Consider the following 18,167-nt stretch of genomic DNA (forward strand, 5'->3'; position numbering starts at 1 on the left):
GTTACTGGAGACCCAGATTGTGTAAATTCTTCCTACATATGTGAGCCTTGGTTCCAAAGGCAATTCTGGCATGTGCTGCTGTTGATAAGTATAGCAACTGTATGTGAGAGCTGTTGAGGAAATTTTACACCTTCTGTTCTATCAGTGGATAAGATACTGCACTGTAAAGCTATGTAAGTATGCAGTGTGTTGGCTGCTTGTTTTATTTGTTTGTTTGGCCATAAACTGTCAAGATTGCAGGGTATTACGGTAGAACACACAGAGAGCTCTTGTTTGCTCATGGATGATGCTGCAAGTTTAGGAATAGTTCAGGCAAAGTGGGGCATTAAACCCAATGTTCTAGAGGGGATAACTGCTACCATTTAGATTCTGTTTTGAAGGTTAGTGTAGGTTCTGTTGGTGTATTATGTAGCATTTTGTTTGGGTTACTTCTATTAATAGAGATGTGGGTGGATGGGAATGCCATTTATAAGAGTATAGGAATGTTATTAATAATGATAAAATATTCACCTAAAATATTCCCCACTACATAATATGATTTGTAGCTCTATTAGTAAAAACAAGCTTTGCACTTTGTTATTATGAAAATAAACATGCCTGCCTCAACATGATACCATACACTACCAGAGAAGTATGCCATGAAACGTCTATGATTTTTCCATGAAATTTTAAATCTCCCCTATGAAATGTACCATGAAAGTCAATTCATGTTATTCAATGGGTTGTTTCATGGGCCATGAAATATGTCTATTGATCAGATTATCATGGTAATTTCATGGTGTTGCAGAGATTTCATGGGTGCAGTACCCATGAAACGTTAATATCCATGGGATAAATCATAGATATTTTCATGGGTATTTCATGGTTACTTTCATGGAAATTTCATGCACTGTATCTGGTAGTGATAATAATGGGTGAAACCCATTGATTTGTGCATGTAATGGGATTCTATTTGTTTCTTCTTGTACATATGAATGATGAAAAGTCATGCAATCATCAATTTGAAATGTTATGACATCTCTTACTACAATAGTATAAAAGAGCCAACCGATTTGGTTAGTAGCAACAAGATTTGACCTGATACAAAATGTATTCAGCACTGATTGCAGCAGTAGTGGCACTACTCAGCTTTGGAGGGGAAAGCTTTGCTCAGAGTCCACACACTTTACAAGTAGTGGAGGATGTGACCCTGGAACATGCTTCAACAAATTTCAACTACCTGGAGTACCTGATAGTGGGATTGCATCCTGGCTACCCTAAGAAACGTTCTTTGCTGAGATTTGAAAATGTCCCTAGTGGATGCAGTGTTGTCTACCATGCCACTATGTATCTTTACTACCAGTATTCTCACAAGGCTAGTTTCTACACTGATGCTCAAGTACCATTCATCACTCGCACCATACAAGCACACAGAGTGCTCAAGTCATGGAAGGAAACCCAAGCCACTAGCACCAAAAGATATTCCGGTGTAAATTGGGGTACACAATGGCTTGGCTTGAACAACATTGATGCTAAAAGTGTCTCAACTGGTCACACTACCATACATCCTACTACAAAAAGAGGATTTGTTGGAATTGATGTTACATCTGCTGTGAAAGATTGGAAAGCTGGACATCCAAACTATGGTGTGGTGATCTGGGCTACCAATGAGAATATAGCTGGCCGTGATACAAGATTTGCCAGTAAATCAGAAAGTAATTCCTCAAAGCACCCTTACATCCAGGTTACCTGTGATGGTGGCTCAGTGGGTAATACAGGATATAGTGGTCCTGATATTGGCATTCATTAAGAAATATGCACAGACTCTTTGACTGAAAACGCTAAGATTTTTTTTTGCATTTCAAAGTTAGGCTTTACATACACTTAGGGCTTTTGTACAGTATCATGTATTAAATTTAAAAATGAGATGTTGCTAATGTACAGCTATTTGGACATAAGAAGATATCTACACACTACTGACGTGCTGCTAACTACAACCCTTGTTAATTCAAGATATGTTCAAGCCATGGATTTGTTCATGTTTATATTTTATACCACTGAATAATATAGTAGTTAAGTCTGTGGAATTGACTTAACTATGTGCTGTTTGAATGACCAGTAGTTTAACTTAGAGGTAAATAGCTACATAACACATAGTGTAATCACAATGCTCTGATCCTTTGTACCAGTAATGAGTAGTTACATCATTAGGCAACACATAAATGTCCATTATGAATATAGTGTAAGTCTTCTAAGTGGATTAGCATGTAGGAGTCAGCAGACAATGGTGGTCTTATAGATGTCAGTATAATGTAAGGCAGCTTTCCTGCTATTTGAAAATAAAAGTTTATTGTGCTTAAATTTGCAGGAGATTTTAGTATTAATAATTTATTTCAGGAAAAAGGCACAGCCTGTGTATATCTTTCTCAATTAGCTACATACAAATCAGTGATTGTAAAAGTAATGATAGCTACTATAATCAATCCAGTGTTCATCTAATAAGTTCTTGAATGATCCTAACGAATTACCATTCACGATGTAATCAGGGAAACTATTCCAATCATTAATTACTCTGTTCGAAAATGTGTAGGGCCTTACAATAAATTCTTGTGAATACAATTAACGTTGTGGCCTCTGGTAGTTGTGTAGGTAGTTGGGGTGAAGAATGAAGCAGCAGCATTAAGCTGTAGGCCATGTACCATATGATGCACTAAAATGATATCTCCTCACTTCCTTCTATAGTACAGAGATGGTATCTGAGGTGTGAAAAACACTCATCATAATGGCAATCCCTGTAAGGCCCCAGGCAGAATTGGTATACTCTAAAATAGATCGAATGAAAGTCATATAAATTGGCAAAGAATCAACATCAAGGTGTTCAAAACACTATAGTGATAATTTTTCCATCATAGATTTGATAATATAATTTAGTGTTTATTAATGACTCTTCTATATAATATTGTTGTATTATTGCTCTGTTAGAGCACAACCTTTTATGAACCTCTCTGGTTATATTATAAGAATGCATAGAAGTTGCTAGTTGACAGTAGTGTGTCGTACGGCCCAAGAAGCCGGCGCGCCACACCGTGAGTATATTAACAGGAAGAAAGTAAACACGATTTTCACACCTTTGTAGCTCCGTGATTCCTTATCCGATTGAAACCAAAGTTGCTACAGAAGTGTCAGCTAGGTAGGGGAGTCCACATTCCACATCTGAAGAAAATCGCTCCAGCCATTTCCGAGATACGAGCGGCCAAAGTTAGGGTTTTTTTTCTTCGTTACATTTTTCTTCTACTTCTTTTCGCACACTTTGCAAAATCCGCCATAAAACACGCATTCGTGCTCCAATTGGGCTGAAATTTGGCACACTTAAAGGGCTTATTAAGGCGAATCTCAGTACCAAGTTTGGTAGGAATCCGGTGAACATTTACGGAGTTATGACCGATTATTTGCGTAAAATAAGGTCGAAGGTCTGTCACGCCCACAGGATAAACCGCTTGAAGGAATGAGCTGAAAATTGCTATGTAGATGAAGTAACTATCGTCGGAGTGCCTTTTTGTGGTTTGAAAAGAACCCAGTTAAAGGTCATCGAGATATGACACAAAACCCAACCTGTGTCACAATTACGCGATCGATTTTTATGAATAAAAAAAACTATTAGTTTTCACGCCTACCAGGCAAAACGCTTAGAGCAGTGAGCTGAAAATCGGTGTTTAGCTGAAATAATTATCATAGAAAGTCCTTGCAGTAGTACAGAAGAATCGGATTACAAACCACTGAGTTATGATTCCAAAGCCAACTATGTGTAGCATATACGAGATCGGGATACTCTAATAGAACAGTCACCCTAATAGAGCATTCAGCTACGTTTATAACTTACTCCATTATAGAATTATATTACATTGCAACTTATTCTGTATGGAGTTTAGCTACAACAGTTAATCTTATAGACAATTCAACTACATTACAAACAAGTCACTCTGTAGTACAAACAAGTCACCATGTAGCAACCAATCAAAAAAACCACTCTGTAAAGAGTTCAGCTATACAAACATGTTATAACTCTATAGAGAGATGTCATCCAGTAGAGAGATCAGCTACTATTCCATCTAAATCAGTAGTTCGTTACTTGTGGATGTACATCAATTCTCATCTTAAATGGAGTGATCATGTCAAACATATAACAGCTAAAGCCTCCCGTTCACTCAACTATTTAAGACACACTCTTTTTGCAAGTCCATCTACTGTTAAATCTGCTGCCTACAATTGCCTTGTTAGACCATTACTAGAATATGCCTCACCTGTATGGTATTTACACACTGCCAGAGACATTGATAGACTAGAAGCAATTCAGAGACGAGCTGCACGCTGGGTGTGTGGTAGCAGATGGAATCCTCATTCACATAACTGGTCCAAATCTTCTACTTCTTGTTTGCAGGACCTGAGATGGCCTGCGCTCCATACTCGTCAGTCCTATTTTACTATCACTCGATATTTTACATGACAGAGTATCTATCCCATTCAACTCACATTTCAAGTTTTCAAGCACCAATACTAAATCCCATTCACTTTCACTTACCACATCATCATCTACCATTAACGCATACCGTTTTTCTTTTTTTATAAATTCTCCATTTCTTTGGAACTCAGTACCTGTAGAAATTTTACAAATTTCCAAAGCAATTCCTTTTTGGATGGCACTTCGTCGATTTCTGCTCAGCTAACCTGATTTTGTAATTTTCTCTTTGTTTTCTTTTTGTATAGGTATGTAGTTGTCGTGTGTCATGTTTTTGCTGTATGTTTTATTTTGTACTAAGTCTTGTAACTGTATGTATGTATGTAAGTCTTTGTAAGGGGAGCACATTTACAGGCTTTGCCTTTTGTGTGACCCTTGTCTTTTGACAAAAATCGATAATCTAATCTAATCTAATCTAAACAAGACATCACCTTATAGAACGTTCAGTTACAAAGAAACCACCATGTAGAGAGTTCAGCTGCAAACAAATCACCCTGTAGAGAATTCAGCTATGAACAGATTACCCTATAGAGAGTTCAGCTAGAAAAAGTCATCCTGTAGAGAGATCAGTTAGAAGGATCACCTTGTAGAGAGTTCAACTACAAACAAATCACCCTGCAGATAGTTCAGCTACAAACAAGTCACCCTGTAGAAAGATCAGCTAGAAGAAGTTACCTTGTACAGAGTTCAGCTACAAAGAAATCATCATAAAGAGTTCAGCTGCAGCTGCAAACAAATCACCCTGTAGAGAGTTCAGCTACGAACAGATCACCCTGTAGAGAGATCAGCTAGAAGAAATCATCTTGTAGAGAGTTCAGCTACAAAGAAACCACAATGTAGAGAGTTCAGCTGCAAACAAACCATCTGTAGAGAGTTCAGCCAGAAACAAGTTCACCCTGTAGAGAGTTCAGCTAGAAAGAAGTTACCCCATAGAGAGATCAGCTACAAAGAAACCATCCTGTAGAGAGTTCAATTACAAACAGATAACCCTATAGAGAGATCAACTAGAAACAAGTCATCCAGAGATCAGCTAGAAACAAGTCACCCTGTAGAGAGGTCAGCTAGAAACAAGTCAACCTGTAGAGAGATCAGCTACAAAGAAACCATCCTGTAGAGAGTTCAGCTACAATCAAGTTACACTATAGAAAGATCAGCTAGAAACAAATCATCTTGTAGAGGGTTCAGTTGCAAACAAATCACCCTGTAGAGAATTCAGTCACCCTGTAGAGAGTTCAGCTAGAACAAGTCACCTTGTAGAGAGTTCAGCTACAAAGAAATCACCATGTAGACAGTTCAGCTGCAAACAAATCAGAGTTCAGCTAGAAACAAATCATCCTATAGAGAGTTCAGCTAGAAACAAATCACCCTGAAAAGAGTTCAGCTAGAAACAATGAGAGTTTCAGCTACAGTTCAGTTATGTAGCACATGATGTTGCTATCAGACCTTCAGTGCTGGTCACTGTAAACCGCTGATAACGATAACAATGTAAGAAGTCACCTTATTAACTGCAGTATGTGATAATCACCATTCAATGTTAAATATATACAAATATTTCATCAGACAAAAGCTATACACACATTACTTTCTTTGTTCCACAATTCCTGCAATAAAGAAAAAAACAAATTAAAAGGAAGCATCAAAGCCATATGGCCAGCTTTGTGGCTTACAATACAAAAAGAAGTGATATCTAAGCCAAAACAGCCAAGCTGTAAAAAAAGAGTGCGGCCCCCAAAAAAAGCCAAGGTGAAAAAAGATGTGAAATCCAATTTGGCAGCCAAGAAATGGCTGTGATGGTAGGTTAATGGCAAAAATTTTAATTGCGACAATTCAGGCGAATTTGGTGCCGAATCCTAGTGGAGGAGGTAGCACAAATTCACCTTAATAGTCGTAATTAAATTTTTGCCATTAATCTACCATCACAGCCATTTCTTGGCCGCCACCTTGGATTTCACATCTTTTTTCACCTTGGCTTTTTTGGGGGCCGTACTCTTTTTTTACAGCTTGGTTGTTTTGGCTTAGATAATAATAATACAGATCACAACCTTTAATCAATTAACAGAGACAATTAGTTATTCACAATGGCGAATCCAGAGAGGGGCACAGAAGGCACATGCTCCCCTCCCCCACCAAACTCTTATACACAAGATCAAAATATTATACTAATAGCTAGAACATGCAGTCACCACACATATCAGAATCCTCCACAGTGCATCTGCTGTACACTTGGCTATATAGTTGTTTGTTAATTAAATGCATTTGTACGTCATTCTATATACAAGAAAGGTGCTAGAAACAATGTTAGTAACTACCGTCCAGTCAGTCTTACATCCATTTTTGGTAAGTTAATGGAAACTATAGTTAAAGATCATTTAATAAGTCATTTAATATCGAACAATTTGCTCTCAGCTTACCAATTTGGATTTGTACCTGGCAGATCATGTACTACTCAATTACTTCATGTACTTGATTATTTCACTAAACACTTAGACGAAGATTACTCTGTTGATGTGACATATCTAGATTTTCAAAAAGCCTTTGACACAGTTCCCCACCAACGCTTTATTCAAAAATTGTCTTCTTTTGGGATACATGGTAAGATGCTACAGTGGATAAAAGATTTTCTTAAGGACAGAACACAAGAAGTAGTGCTTAATGGAAAGAAATCTAATACCATTCCTGTTAAAAGTGGAGTCCCACAGGGTTCAGTGTTGGGTCCCATCTTATTCACGATGTTTGTCAATGACTTACCTTCGGTTGTATCAAGTCCCGTGTATATGTTTGCTGACGACACTAAGATTTTCCGTGTTGTAAGAACTAGTGAGGATTATTCAGCACTACAACATGATTTGGACTTACTTTATGAATGGTCAATTTGTTGGCAACTTAAGTTCAATATCTTGAAGTGCAAGTATATGCACCTTGGACCGATGCATCACTATGGGCCATATTATTTGGATGGAACAGTTATTGACAATATTGATTCTTATAAAGACTTGGGCATTATCTTGGACTACCAACTTAAGTTCCACCTGCATACCACAGAGGTCGCTGTAAAAGCTAATCGATTACTAGGATTAATTAAGAAATCTTTTGATTATTTAGACTCTGATATGTTGACTAAATTATTTACAGCTTTTGTACGTCCAACACTTGAATATAGTAACGCAGTATTGGGGCCCTTCTTTGTTCTTGATCAAAGGAAAGTGGAGAAAGTCCAACGTAGGGCTACACGTTTATTGCCATCACTAAGAGATAAACCGTACGAAGAGAGACTAGCAGCACTACAGCTACCATCCCTGGCTCACAGGTGTCATAGAGGTGATATGATACTACTTTACAAGATTATCAATAACTATTTCAATTCAGATTTTTCCACTCTAGATATTTGTGCATAAACTACTAGGGATCCGTCGATTATGCTGGCATCATTATGAGCATAATAGGTGTCTGAAAGCATTGAGCATAATGCTAGCATCAAGAGTTCATAATATTAGTGTAGAGGGAGAGTGTCGAACGGAGTATGGGAGCTTCAAACGCACTTCTACTAGTACCGATTTAGCACGTCGCAGTGTCAACAACCCACAGAAGCCAACCCCTTTTCTTTTCCATACGCGCATATACTATAATGCGCTTATTCCGGACGCTTATTTATTATCGATAACGAGGCCATACCTTGTATTGACACGCGCTTGTTGACACGTGATAGTAATGGAAAGTAGAACACGAGGAAGAGCACAAAAAAGACGTAGCACAACTGAATTATCGCCAAGCAGTGGTGAAGTAGAGCAAGAAAACGAACATGTGCAAGACGCCGATCAGCCACAGGAAAATCCACAGCCGTGTCAACAACCGAAGCGAAGAAAATTGCAAAAAGGAAAGTCTTCAGCTACAACCGAGCCAGCTACAGCAAAGGATGGTGGTGCATCGTCAAAAACGGTGGGTACTCAAAAAAGACGTAGTACAACAGAATTATCGCCTAGCAGTGGTGAAGTAGCACAAGAAGAGGAACATATGCAAGACACCGATCAGCCACAGGAAAATCCGCAGCCGCGTCAACAACCGAAGCGAAGGAAATTACAAAAAGGAAAGTCTTCAGCTACAACCGAGCCAGCTACAACAAAGGATGGTGGTGCATCGTCAAAAACGGTGGGTACTCGTAAGAGAAAATCATTGAATAAGAGCGAGAAGAATAACATCAAATCCTCCATTTGCAATTTGCGTCCTGAAATTCTTTCCACTATTGCTCTAGCTAACGTTCGTAAACAACTGCCAGTAAATTTAAGTGATTTGAAGGCTTTTTGTGACTCAGTTAATTCAGTTTCTGTAAGCTTCTTAACAGATCATCTGCAGCAAATGTTCGTCACCTTATATGAAGAGTGCTCAAAATGTAAAGAACGACACATACAGCTTCAAATTAAATGGCTCCAGCATTGCAGTTATTTTTTGATGGATAAAAATATGGAGCTATCTTTAATTGGTCTCCACCCCTCAGACCCAGTTGCTGAAAGTGTAGTAGGTGTTCGTTCAAAGTGGAACAAAGTTTGTGTGGAATACTGCTTGCAAAAATCAGATGCCAAGAAATTTTTGATTTTGTTTTGTGATAGTGTATTTGAAGAATTGCTACGGCAATGCCACAGAATAATTGAGCCTAGTAATCAAATTTTGGACAGTGCTAGTGTTGAATCAGAAGATGTATACTTCCGCTTTGGAGGTGCAGCAATATGTAGCATGCTGCACAGTAGATATGCTAAAATAAAGAGCTGCAGTTTGAACCAGAAAGAGCAAGTTTCACAACAAATAACTATATTGCAACAACTCAGCGTGCACAAAACAGAAGACAAGGACCATGTCCCAGATTATTTAAAATATCGAGATGAGGGTTTCATGTACTTCCCTTGTAGGGAATTGTTGCCATTTTTAAGAACCGTTGACACAGCAACTACTAAGAAAGTTAATGATGCTAACTTCAGCCTAGAAGGAGCAGATATTTTGACAGTGGTTGTAGAATCACTTCATAGTGATCCGAATATCCACTCGTTATTTCTAACTGCGGCAGTTGATAAAGTACCAAGATTTGATGACATATCATGTGCTGCTGTTGATAGTGTATTCCAGGAGCTTGCACGTAAACTATGTCATACCAGGATACAAGAATACTTAGATTCTTTTAAACACAAAGGTGCGGCAAACAAGGGTTCTGCAACTCTGGCTGGCCAAAATTTGCGCGACTCACTTTTGACACACCACATTAATCTTAAAAGTAAACAGTAATAAAAACAACAACATTCTTTATGTAATTGAATTTTCTTATTGTTTATGCTTGTATTTCTTTTTCTGTAACACAGTGTCTGACAAATGTAACGGAACGTCCCTGTAGTTAACAGAACTATGATGGTAAGCCACACTGTGTTTGATGAGATGTGCTGCCCTAGCTGTAACGTAGTTGACCGAACTCAGCTTTCCACCAGCAGTATGTTTAAGCTGACTGAACAAAGTCTCGACAGCACTCCCTGATAGCCTCACTGGACTTATAAAATAGTCAGGAAACTCCTCCAAAAATGTTTGTACAAAACTTGAAAAGCCGTACACACAAATCCTCAGTAAATCAAATGCTACGGAACAAAGTTAATCAAATAATGATGTTGAAAGTGTCTAAACACTGCAATGGAACTTCTAACAGTCATTGTTTCAGCCCTTAATAGGTGGGTGGGTTAGTACAAATCTCTCAACTGGTCTTTATAGAAATGTGGCCTTTCTAAACAGGTGACCTCTAAGACAAGTTCCACTGCATGATTATTTATGGTGTATGCCTAGTGAATCACAACACTAACTGACTTTGCCAACTTAAGAACCTTGGATCTAGTGTTTCCAGACCACCTATTTTAAAATAAAGTACAATATCACTTAAACAAAATATTTAACAAGTACCTTCTCGTGATAAATCTCCATGCCACTTTTCAAAGAAGGAAAATCCTGTTGAAATGGAATGTAGAACCTTACTATCCACATCACATATTTTGTCATGACTCAAAAGTCCTTTCTCGAAAATTTTATTACACGCCTCCAAGTATTGCAAAGTATACTTCACACTGGCAACATCATCTGGTGCAGGATCAGACGTAAGATAGTGGTGCAACTCAGACATTACCAATTCTTGCTACATATAAAGTCCATATAGCTACGCAGGTATACAAAATACAATGAAAACCCACCTGCATAATCTTTGCAGGCAAGACATTTAATTTTGTCCATGCATCTCGAAGAACGTGCACTTCACGAAGTTTGGGGATCATTCTTGCATGCCCCTGGTCTCTCCTCTGACACTCTCTGGAGTACAAATCTAAAATTGCCTTCCACCCAAAAGTGGTCCCATCCGCAGCAGTAAATGTCCTCGTTCCCCCTTCTTGTGAGGAGAAAAGAGCATTAATCATGTTCTTCAACTGTTGTGTGAAACAATGCAATAATCTGATATAGTTATGTGAATAGATTTCTACAGGTTACCTGGTGACTGGGGCATATCAACCAGTAAATTCTATTGAGTGGATCATGAGGGTTCACAAACCAAGGTCTGACAGCGTATGGATCTGGACCATCAGATAAGCCATACATACCCTGGAATCCATGTGTTAACTTCAATGCAGCTAAGTTGGGAGCTGCACCATCACACACTAGCAAACATGTCCTCAAGTCATGTACCTATGTTAACAAAGGTGTTTTACGAGCATGATCAGACATACAGGGTAAAATAATATAATGGTAACACCAATACTTAATGAACTTTGTTCCATTATCTAGAGTAAAGAACAATACAACTATATATAAGTACCTTGAAAAGTTTGAGGGTCTGAAATACACAAGAACAAATAAATTTAGCTTGCATGGTTTCATTGCTTGTATAAAATGGGCCCACGATATCAAAAGATGAGGTTAAATCCCTCCACAGGAATTGGAGTATATAATTTGTCTGCTTGGTACGGTGGTCTTTATCAAAAAGCTGAAATACATCATGTAAAGAAGCTTGCGTTTCTTCTGTCATTGCCAACCCAATAATTCGGTGACTTCTAGAATTCCACATCAATGAGGATACAACCTTCACCTCATCAAAAACAAGTATACCCGTTGATAGGGGTTTTCGTTTGTTCTCAGCTTCACATGACTGTTGGAAAATCCTATATCTTTCTACTTGCTTGCTGATAGATTCAGTGGCAGCACCAGCCTCATGTTGAAATGCTCCTGTGTATGCTTGGAGAGTTGAGCGGGAGGGTAACTGCAGTATGTCAAAACTCTTAAGAGCTTCATATGCTGCTGGACTTCGTATAAAAACAGCAAGGGCTAAGTAAAAAAAAGGACAAGATAAAAATAGCTATGTAGCATATAGTTTAATGGCCATACCTATTCGTATAGTTACTAAACTCCAGCGATTGTTGCGGCATCCATTCTCTATAAAACAAATAATAACATGTTGAGTTAATAGCAACACACTTACTGTTGATCTGCTGATCCTTAAAGAACTTTTGTTGAGTAGATTGTCTGTTGCTTTCCCAAGCAGCACGGATTGACTCTCCTACTGAATGTTCATCAGCTTCATTGAAAATCTTTTCCAACTCATCTTCATTGGCCTCCTCAATCTTATTCATTATATTAGTCAACTCATCTGATTGCTCATCATCTAACGTGACCTCTAACTCAGCACACCGTGCCAGCTTTGTCTTGTCAGCTGATCTCTCCGTCTGTGTAGCCTTCTTTCGTTGAGCAACACTTGCTGGAGACAAGTACTTTAATTTGAAAGAAGAAGATGGCTGTTGCCTGGCAATCCGTCTTGCAGGACTGACTGTAGATCTTCATTTCTGGATGTCTAAATTATATTGAAGACGCTTACAATTCTTGCACATGACTGCAAAGCTAAGTTTATCTTCTTTGCTGGCATTCTTTGCAAGCTGATGCCACAGCAAACAACTCTTGGAATCCATGCGACTGAAAGGTTTCTCCCACTTACGAACACCATTGATATGGTATCGGATGACGGAATGATACTCATCATAATAACGCTTTACATCAAATCCAGGACAAAACTTGTACTCACCAACTCTTGAAATTATATCACAAACAGCAAAAAAGTCAGCCAAACTTTTAACCGTACCCGCGCGAATTGAGGTAAACAACACTTGCACATCATAAGTAAAGCCATTTGATTCTGCTGATAAAAATAAAATTCTAGCAACAGACAGATGATTATTTCCTGGTAGTGAGTACAATGAACGTTGCACAACTTCTAATGCTTCTTTCTTTTCACAAACAGTTTTAATGAAAACAAGATCAGGATATTTCAACCTCCCTTTGTTAGATACATTTTCAAAAGATAGATCATCTCTTGTACTTTGTATAGCTCCAGCATTGTTATCCACTGGTAGGGATAACGGATCAGGTGAATCTGTGGACTGCAAATATGTACATTGAGGTGGAAGTAACTGAACGGCTGGCTGGACAACTTGGTGAGATGGATTAGCCGGCTGTACAACTTGGTGAGATGGATTAGCCAGCTGCACAACTTGGTGAGATGGATTAGCCGGCTGGACAACTTGGTGAGACGGATTAGACGACTGTACAACTTGGTGAGATGGATTAGCCGGCTGTACAACTTGGTGAGATGGATTAGCCAGCTGGACAACTTGGTGAGATGGATTAGACGGCTGTACAACTTGGTGAGATAGATTAGCCAGCTGGACAACTTGGTGAGATGGATTAGACGACTGTACAACTTGGTGAGATGGATTAGCCAGCTGAACAACTTGGTGAGATGGATTAACCAACTGGACAACTTGGTGAGATGGATTAGTCGGCTGCACAACTTGGTGAGATGGATTAGCCGGCTGGACAACTTGGTGAAACGGATTAGCCGGCTGTACAACTTGGTGAGATGGATTAGCCAGCTGAACAACTTGATGAGATGGATTAGCTGGCTGTACAACTTGGTGAAATGGATTAGCCGGCTGTACAACTTGGTGAGATGGATTAGCCGGCTGTATCAGTAGTGTTCGTCCCAAAATCGACTGTGACATGGGCCTACTTAGAAATTGATTCATTGGTTGACCAAATAACTGGGTAGCTGGGTGGAACGCCAACGGTGCTATTACTGTAGGCGGCGGATACTGTACTGTTCCTTGCTGCTGGGAACAAAAGGTTCATTTCGACGTAATGTTACGCTATTGAATAAACTCACCTGATTCATAGAACTAAACTCAGACAGTTCAAGAACTCGACGTCTCTTATCGCTCCTCTGAGGGTCATCGCTTGGTCGTTTAGGAGTTCCAGCCATCGTAGTATTAAGTGAATGCCATTACACGCGCACCACACAAACACGCGGTAGTGCGCGACTAACTTAGTATGGGTTTCGAAGCCTCACGTTGTCTAATATCGTTATCTGTCGGCAAAGTCGTAGAGTTTCAAAACTATCTTCACTTATCAACAGTGTAGTCATCTGTGCCCGCGTGTTGATGAAATGCGGCAATATACGGTAATTTCCTGGTGATACTACGAGCAGTGCGTTTGTACGGGTTATATTGAACGTTCGACACTCTCCCTCTACACTAATATTATGAACTCTTGCTAGCATAATAGGTAGAATATTTGTGTTATAGTATGAATTCTTGCTTATCAAAATAGCAATCACAGAAAGATCAATATACTCTAATAGAACAGTCAGTAACTCTAATAATTATAACAATCATATAGCTGACTGTTCTATTAGAGTATATTGATCTTTTCTGTGATATGCATTTTGACCAGTAAGTTTGTGCTTCAACCACTTATTATTTATCCATAAATTGGAAGTTATTATGGGCATAATTTGAGCATAATGGGTAAGTAATGAGCATAAATTTAAGCATAATAGGTAAATGTTTGAGCAGTGCAGCATAGCATAATAGATAAAATTATGAGCATAATCAGCGGGTCCCTATAAACTACTCCACATCAAAAATTTCAATCCTGAAACATATCACTGCTTGAAGTTTCTTAGTTTACTGGAGTGGTATATTCCCAGTATATGGAACAGTTAATTGTTTGTTATTTTAGTAGCTTTTCAGTAAACCCACATTCACTGGTGTTTTACTGAGGTTTAAAACTTAGTAAAACAATATGTTCCATATACTTAAAGTTACTGACATTTTACTATCAGTGTAACTGGGTACAACTACAGTAAGGCAGCTTAACAAATTAGTAAACTAAGAACCTTCAAGCAGTGTATAAAATAATACCTTTAGCTCCTGGGATCTGCAGTGCCGCTGCACCCATTTACCTACTGCTACACTGGTCATGGTGCACCCCCTTGTCAAAACCCTGTATCCATCCCTGATTCATTTATGTATTTCATTATAATAGCACAGTTTAGTGGAACTTAATTTTATGTAGGCATGAAATTACTTTATAATTGTGTATGACTGCAATAGAAATGTGATCTAATGACCTAATTCATGTCTATATTTGGAAGCTAGGCCAGCCTGAGTGCATACCCAGGTATTATTTTCATAACTGCTAAATGTATATAGGGGCAGAGTTGTCTATAATACAGCTATATGTAATAGTTATACCATGGCTGCGAGGGATTTTGCTGATATATACACCCAAAGCCCGAGGGCCGCAGGCCTGAGGGCTGCGGGTGTATATGTTAGCAAAATCCCAAGCAGCCATGGTACAAGTGATATATATCACTTGGGGCGTACTCACCTAATAGGTGAAAGAACTAACGAGAACTCATCCCATTTGTTTTATACAGTAGCATCTGAAGATCGATTGTGGTTTTAATAGCGTGGGCTAATAGCCATCAAAACGTTGTCCATACGTTAAAACGTCATTAATACGTTACTATACTTCATCATGCAATGTTAGAAAGCTTGCGATTGTGGGATGGAGTTTATATTGTTATCATTTTTGTACTAAGTTAAGCCAACTAACTTCGCTATTGGGACAGTAAGTAAGTTATTATATTAAGTTAAGTACTTAGAACTGTAAGTTACTAACCTATTTCAACGTAGCAGCAGTAGCTTTGCTGTTCCATGGTCTGTTCAAAGGCTGATACGCGGTGGGTAGAAATACGCATCCACAATCGCCCAAACAATTATTTTGTGCCTTCATTATCCTTTAGTAACAACCAACTACTCTATCTTAGCCTATGTACTAAGCTTAGCAACCTCTACAAAACCGAGTCCCACAATACAAAGCTCTATGTCGCTCAATATAACGAGTCAAAGCGCATCGATTCTTTGAACTGGCTGGGTATCAAAGTCATTGGCAAACCGCTTTCCCATGATATTGCCCGGGCAATATGCGAGTTAAACACCGAGCGGCACCTTTGAACGCCCACGCTAAAGTGGTATATAATCAGATCAAGAAACACGGTAGTGTGTCGTGCGGCCCAAGAAGCCGGCGCGCCACACCCGTGAGTATATTGACAGGAAGAACGAAAACGTCACCTTTGTATCTCAGTGATCACTTATCCGATTGGAACCAAATTTGCTACACAGTTGTCCGCCAGCCAGGGGAGTCTACATTCCAAATTTGAAGGAAATCGCTCCAGCCATTTCCGAGATACGAGCTGCCAAAGTTTCGTTTTTTTTCTTCGTATTATTTTCTTCGTCTTTTCGCACACTTGCAAAAATTGCTATAACAAGCAAACGCGTACTCCGATCGCCATGAAATTTGGTACACAGAAAGGGAGTCCAACGGCGAATTTTAGCATCAAACTTGGTACAAATCCGATGAATGGTTCAGGAGTTATGACCGATTATTCGCGTAAAACAAGATCGATTTGTTGTCACGCCTACAGGATAAACCGCTTCATGGAATGAGTTGAAAATTGCTATGTAGATGGAGTAACCATCGTAGGAGTGCCTTTTGGTGGTTTGAAAGGAATCGAGATAAAGACCACGGAGATATGACACAAAACCCAACCTGTGTCACAATTACGCGATCGATTTTTACGATTAAAAAAGTATTAGTTTTCACGCCTACTAGGCAAACCGCTTAGAACAATGAGCTGAAAATCGGTGTATAGCTGGAATAATCTTCATAGAAAGTCCTTACAGTAGTACAGAAGAATCAGATTACAAACCACTGAGTTATGATTCTAAAGCCAACTCCGTGTAGCAAATGCGAGATCGAGATACTCTAATAGAACAGTCACCCTAATAGAGCATTCGGCTAATTTATTTACTCCATTATAGAATTTTATTGCATCACAAGTTATTCTGTAGGGATTTCAGCTGCAAACAGTTAATCTTATAGAGTCTAAGACAGTTTAGCAAGAAGCAAGTCACCATGTGGAGAGTTAAGCAAATATATCACTATAGAGATTCAGAACATTACAAGTCACACTGAAGAAAGTTCAGCTATAAACAAGTCATGCACCCTGTAGAGAATTCAGCTACAATTAAGTCACTCTCTAGAGAATTCAGCTACACAGAATTCAGCTACACACAAGTCACTGTGGAGAGAGTACAGCTACAAACAAATTACCCTGTAGAGAGATCAGCTACAAATAAAACACTTTGCAGAGTGTTCAGCTACAAAAAATCAACCTTTAGAGCGATCAGCAATGAACATATCAACATAAATCTACATGTAGAGAGATAAGCTAGAAACAAATCACCCTGTAGAGAGTTCAGCTACAAAAAATCACACTGTAGAGAGATCAGCTACAAACAAATCACCTTATAAACAGTTCAGCTACAAACAAATTACCCTGTAGAGAGATCGGCTACAAACAAATCAACCTGCAGAGAGATCAGCTACACACAAATCAACTTGTAGAGAGATCAGCTATAAAAAATCACCCCGTAGAGACATCAGTTAGAAACTAGACACAATGTAAGGAGTTCAGCTACAAGCAATCACCCTGTAGAGAGTTCAGCTAAAACAAATCAACCTGCAGAGAGATCAGCTACAAACAAATCACCTTATAGACAGTTCAGCTACAAACAAATTACCCTGTAGAGAGATCGGCTACAAACAAATCAACCTGCAGAGAGATCAGCTACACACAAATCAACTTGTAGAGAGATCAGCTATAAAAAAATCACCCCGTAGAGACATCAGCTAGAAACTAGACACAATGTAAGGAGTTCAGCTACAAGCAATCACCCTGTAGAGAGTTCAGCTAAAACAAATCAACCTGCAGAGAGATCAGCTACAAACAAATCACCTTATAGAGAGTTCAGCTACAAACAAATTACCCTGTAGAGAGATCAGCTAGAAACTAGACACAATGTAAGGAGTTCAGCTACAAGCAAATCACCCTGTAGAGAGTTCAGCTAAAACAAATCAACCTGCAGAGAGATCAGCTACACACAAATCAACTTGTAGAGAGATCAGCTACAAACAAATCACCCTGTAGAGAGATCAGCTAAAACAAATCAACCTGCAGAGAGATCAGCTACACACAAATCAACTTGTAGAGAGATCAGCTACAAACAAATCACCCTGTAGAGAGATCAGCTAGAAACTAGACACAATGTAAGGAGTTCAGCTACAAGCAAATCACCCTGTAGAGAGTTCAGCTAAAACAAATCAACCTGCAGAGAGATCAGCTACACACAAATCAACTTGTAGAGAGTTCAGCTACAAGCAAATCACCCTGTAGAGAGTTCAGCTAAAACAAATCAACCTGCAGAGAGAT

The 18,167-nt window shown here is 38.9% G+C and overlaps 2 protein-coding genes across 4 annotated transcripts; one reads left to right on the forward strand and one right to left on the reverse strand.

The window, feature by feature from the left end:
- Window positions 1–220: 220 nt before the first annotated feature.
- LOC136248722 (uncharacterized) lies at window positions 221–1,959 on the forward strand. Its single transcript, XM_066040510.1, has 2 exons — window positions 221–380; window positions 1,034–1,959. The coding sequence occupies exon 2, from the start codon at window positions 1,088–1,090 to the stop codon at window positions 1,787–1,789; it is 702 nt and encodes a 233-aa protein (XP_065896582.1). The 5' UTR covers window positions 221–380; window positions 1,034–1,087; the 3' UTR covers window positions 1,790–1,959.
- A 7,765-nt stretch (window positions 1,960–9,724) lies between these two features.
- Window positions 9,725–14,009, reverse strand: LOC136257491 (uncharacterized). 3 transcript variants are annotated; one of them, XM_066050712.1, is made up of 9 exons: window positions 13,716–14,009; window positions 11,982–13,659; window positions 11,888–11,935; window positions 11,322–11,827; window positions 10,997–11,191; window positions 10,708–10,935; window positions 10,424–10,652; window positions 10,331–10,372; window positions 9,725–10,107 (listed from the first exon to the last, which is right to left on the reverse strand). In XM_066050712.1, exons 2-9 carry the CDS (start codon window positions 12,130–12,132, stop codon window positions 9,803–9,805), a joined length of 1,704 nt encoding a protein of 567 aa, XP_065906784.1. In that variant the 5' UTR covers window positions 12,133–13,659; window positions 13,716–14,009; the 3' UTR covers window positions 9,725–9,802. The 3 variants fall into 3 exon arrangements, with proteins under 3 accessions (XP_065906784.1, XP_065906792.1, XP_065906800.1); XM_066050720.1 differs by having other exon boundaries at window positions 11,982–13,662; XM_066050728.1 differs by having other exon boundaries at window positions 11,982–14,009.
- Between the last annotated feature and the right edge of the window lie 4,158 nt (window positions 14,010–18,167).

The sequence above is a fragment of the Dysidea avara genome, chromosome 1 (genome assembly GCF_963678975.1).
Source record: "Dysidea avara chromosome 1, odDysAvar1.4, whole genome shotgun sequence".
NCBI classification, from domain to species: Eukaryota; Metazoa; Porifera; class Demospongiae; order Dictyoceratida; family Dysideidae; genus Dysidea; species Dysidea avara.

Excerpts from the sequence above, each read along its gene's own strand:
- LOC136248722 (XM_066040510.1), top strand. The coding sequence starts at position 1,088 with ATGTATTCAGCACTGATTGCAGCAGTAGTGGCACTACTCAGCTTTGGA.
- LOC136257491 (XM_066050712.1), bottom strand. The coding sequence starts at position 12,132 with ATGAATAAGATTGAGGAGGCCAATGAAGATGAGTTGGAAAAGATTTTC. Across the intron at positions 10,653-10,707 it reads TGCCTGCAAAGATTATGCAG|CAAGAATTGGTAATGTCTGA; the intron begins GTGGGTTTTCAT and ends CTTTATATGTAG. Across the intron at positions 10,108-10,330 it reads AAGGTTCTTAAGTTGGCAAA|CATTTGATTTACTGAGGATT; the intron begins GTCAGTTAGTGT and ends TTTGTTCCGTAG.